A 4,240-nucleotide genomic window follows, 5' to 3' on the forward strand; every position below is an offset into this window, starting at 1 on the left:
AACTTTGACGCGAGCTGCAGACAGATTCCAACTCAACCGGCTGGAGACAGTGGTCAACCAGGAGGATTTACAAATCCCGTAACAAATTTAACAAGATACCGCTCGGGCTAATTTCGTTTTAAATTGACTTTTATTGAAACGTGATCATTCAGGGACACCGGGCTTTAATAAATATATCCATAAGTCATTGAGATAATACAAAAATAAAAGACACGACTGTTGTCTTCGATGTATAACAAAATAGTTGCAGCAAATGTTGAAGAACGTGTGATTTCTTTTACAATGAATTGGTACGTCACAAGCCATGCGGATCTGAGCAAACCTGGACAACACTGACACGTCTCAACTAAACAACTACATTTCAATAAAATCTTAATATCTCTCGCACGAGAGGAATTCGAAACACTGGCAAATCACATTCTGTCTCGGATTGTATTTGCACTGTTTCCCATGCGTCTGTCTGTGAGGAATTATTTACACAAAGGGAGCAAATCCTTGTTACAAGGAATGTTCTTTTCGTTACTTGTTTGGCTACATGATTTGAAAATTCACAATTCAGAAAGGGGGCGAGGAGGGGAAACAAAAAACAAGCGAGCATGCGATCGAATCTGGCTGTTGCGAGTTAGCTGACAAGACTTAACTTTATACAACACAACGTCAGTCCTTTTTTTTAAAAGTCAGGCTTTTAATGCAACGTGGCGTCCTTATTTAATAACAAGCGGAGCTGCCAAAACCAGAGCTTACTTCATTAAGTCTTTACCATCTGTAGAGAGCCTTGGCATGTTGGCTGTGCTCAGGGCTGAGATGTGAGGCGGCGGTGGCACCTGGCAGATGGTACAGGGACATGGCAATCCTGCCCAGTGCTGAAAAGTGTTTCCTAACGGTACCGGGGGCGCGGACGACGTTTTCAACAGTGAATGAGGAGGTCTCACCGCGCTGATGCCCGGTAGAGAAGCCGAGATGGAGGAAGAGGATGAGGTCAGGGCACTGCCCAGGATGGGGTGGACCTGATGGGCAGAAGTGGAGTGTCCTGGGTGCCCAGCAGAGTGTCCCACTGTCCCGCAATGGAAAGCAGAATGATGCCCGCCGTAAATCTCCCCGACTAGTCTTTTCATCTCTTCCAGTGAGTTGGACAGCATCAGGATGTAGTTTCTGGCCAGCAGCAAAGTGGCGATTTTGGAAAGTTTCCGCACTGACGGCCCATGGGCGTAAGGCATGACCTCTCTGAGCCCGTCCATCGCCAGATTCAAGTCGTGCATCCTTTTGCGCTCTCTCCCGTTAATCTTCAGCCGCAGGTTCTGCAAGTCTTGCTCCGAGAGTTGCTTTTTCACTTTGAACTTGCCTCCCGTCTTGTCCTCGGATCTGTTGAGGGTAGTGATGCTGTGTTCATTGGCGAGTTGCTGGAGCAAATCATTCTGTGTGGAAGAGACCGAGTTCATCCTGGAGTCCTGGTGTTGCAGGTGATCCCTCAGATAAATTTCATCCACGTCTGGCGACGAAGCTCTGCTAGAGAGAGAGCTCGAGTCAGAATTCATTTTATTGCCTCTCGTTATTATGAGATGTTCTCTAGTCAGTAGTTTGAGACCTTGTTTTGATGCCAACCTCCAACGTCAGTGACAGAGACGAGCAACAACAAAACAAAACCCCACACCGTGTCCCCTCCCCAGCTCAGGAGCGTTCCCCGAGCAGGCTGCACCTCTTGGGCAGTTGTGATGTTCAACGAGATTTGATTTAAAAAGAAGCTTTTTATAGAGGTGCAGAGTGCAAGGAAACAAAAGCTCCCTCCTATACATAATGGTCTTGTTAGTATGACGTGGAGATCATTGAGGGCGGCGCAGCTTTGACGGTTCCATTTAGCTCTGTCCCATTCATATTCATTGTGCTTTTTTCATTCTGGGACACCCTGCCATGGGGGATCTGAAGCAATACAGAGAGAGAGAGAGAGAAAAACACTTACATCGCAACGAGCAAACATGTTAATGATAGAATGCGAATTGGCCCAGACCCTAAAGTTTGTGATACAGATAAACTAGAAGTTATTATTGTACGAGATGACGCATAACGAAGCCATTTAGCAAAATACAGACCGTTTGATCTCAATGTTAATTTATATTCGAGGTCTAATACAGTAGATTTCATCTATTCAATGTTACCATAAGAGCCATCATTATTGACGTTCTAGCGTTTAAACCACGCGATTATTGACATGCAACTCAAAGAAAATATGTACAAATGACCCACTCCTGCTTCCTATATGTTGTAAATAAAAGATGCGTCTCTGTCTTGAATGAGATTGTTAAGGAAACGCCTGACTTATTTCGGTGATTATTCAGGCAACCGAACTATGGGGGAACTGATTCCATTACAATCTTTGTTGTGAGATACCGGTTCGACTGAGGAGCTGGGATATTTTGGGAAGAAGCGAGGGCTTGTAGAGCCTGCGGGCGAGAGATGCGAGTGAAACAAGGATGCAGAGAAAATGAAACACACCGCCTCCCAGCGACAGAAAACCGCATAACCTTTGAGGGGAAAAAGCGTGGAGTAGCGCATTTGAGAAACCTTACTAAACTTACAGTCCTCGCACGCTCCAGCAGCCGAGTCACTGACTCTGCGAATACCTTATTTGCTAAGGGTCTCAATAGTGAGACAATCTGTATGTAAATTGGGACCTGTTATTAAGAAATAGGTTAAAACACAAATACAAGTGGAATCAACTGATTCATCTGAAAATATTGTAAAGACAGTTCGCTCTGCTTTGTTAAAAAAAGTATTGTCACTAGTTTCGTTGTTCAAAAGTGATTTGATTTCTTGTCGCTGTTCTGCTCAGAAGTGACCAGAACCCCGATACGGTCCTGTAAACTGGGGACTGTAAACTGGGTACTGACTGTGGGAAGGTATATTTCACTCCAGGCGGAGGGCAGGGGAAATGACCAGAGCGTCAACCAGCTGTGTGTAGCCTGAGATCCCATTCGGTTATTGTACAACAGTTAATTGGTTAAATGAGTCATCGTACTTTCCAGGTAGTGCATTAACCTCATAAACTTAACGATCATCGGTCGGTCACCAAAGCCAGTCTGCTCAGTTAGACATTGTAGCTACACAGTTAGCAAGGGGCGTGCGGCGAGTTCTGAATATCCTCTTCAGACTGGAAACGGTCTTTAAGTTGCTTTCAAAATCGAATATTCTCATGGCTACGGAAAGAGAAGCAAGTTCTCACCCACAGCATTTGGGATAGTCGAACCAGGCTCTTGCTCTCGGTTGTGTGGGCACCCTCCGCTTGTACGTGTGTTTGTGTTTCAGCGTGTATATGGTGCTTGTATAATTGTGTTTGTGTGTACATGTGACTGTGGTATAAATCTGTGTGGTTTGTTAGCCGTGTCCGTGCCTTCACCAACGCATAATTAAAAGGTAAGCGTACACTAAGGGGAATAGGATTGTCAGATTTCCCCTGGGCCTTCATTCATTTTTACAACAAACAATCAGACAGGGGGAAATTAAAGAAAGCAAACGCTAACCGTGTTGCCAATCCTCTGAGAAAACAGGAAATCTACATTTCCAGAAACCGAAGCATTCACAATTCCATATCTGAGTGATAACAAATAAATTAAATGCTTAAACTGCGCTAATATCAGGCATTGACTATTTCCAATTCCTCAAAATCACACAACACCAGCTAGTCCCGAAATGCTTCCAAGTGAAACTGTTGGACTAGAACCTGGTGTTGTGTGATTTTTAACTTTGTCCACCCCAGTCCAACACATCAAGAGAGAATGGGCGCGGTCGGTTGAAACTGAATTTGACAATTTCAGCCCTAGCTGGCTTCCTGAGTGGAAGGAATAAATTAAGTCCCGGGAACAAAAACAAAAGTTGCTGGAAAAGCTCAGGAGAGGTCACCGGACCCGAAACGTTAACTCTGATTTCTCTGCACAGATGCTGCCAGACCTGCTGAGCTTTTCCAGCAACTTCTGCTTTTGTTTCTGATTTACAGCATCCGCAGCTCTTTTAGTTTTTATTTATGATGTGGAGGTGCCGGTGTTGGACTGGGATGGATAAAGTTAAAAATCACACAACACCAGGTTATAGTTGCAACAGGTTTGTTTGGAAGCACACTAGCTTTCGGGGCGCTGCTCCTTCGTCAGATAGCTAGCGGGGCAATAGGATCTTGTGCTATAAAGTCGGTGCCTTATGTTCCTTCCTGAGATGCTGCCTGGCCTGCTGTGCTTTGACCAGCAACACATTT

The 4,240-nt window shown here is 44.9% G+C and overlaps 1 protein-coding gene across 1 annotated transcript; it reads right to left on the reverse strand.

The window, feature by feature from the left end:
- Window positions 1-740: 740 nt before the first annotated feature.
- On the reverse strand, window positions 741-1,535 carry olig3 (oligodendrocyte transcription factor 3). The gene has a single exon (XM_060820636.1). The coding sequence runs from the start codon at window positions 1,533-1,535 to the stop codon at window positions 741-743; it is 795 nt and encodes a 264-aa protein (XP_060676619.1).
- Between the last annotated feature and the right edge of the window lie 2,705 nt (window positions 1,536-4,240).

This window comes from Hemiscyllium ocellatum, chromosome 3 (assembly GCF_020745735.1).
Source record: "Hemiscyllium ocellatum isolate sHemOce1 chromosome 3, sHemOce1.pat.X.cur, whole genome shotgun sequence".
Classification (NCBI taxonomy): domain Eukaryota; kingdom Metazoa; phylum Chordata; class Chondrichthyes; order Orectolobiformes; family Hemiscylliidae; genus Hemiscyllium; species Hemiscyllium ocellatum.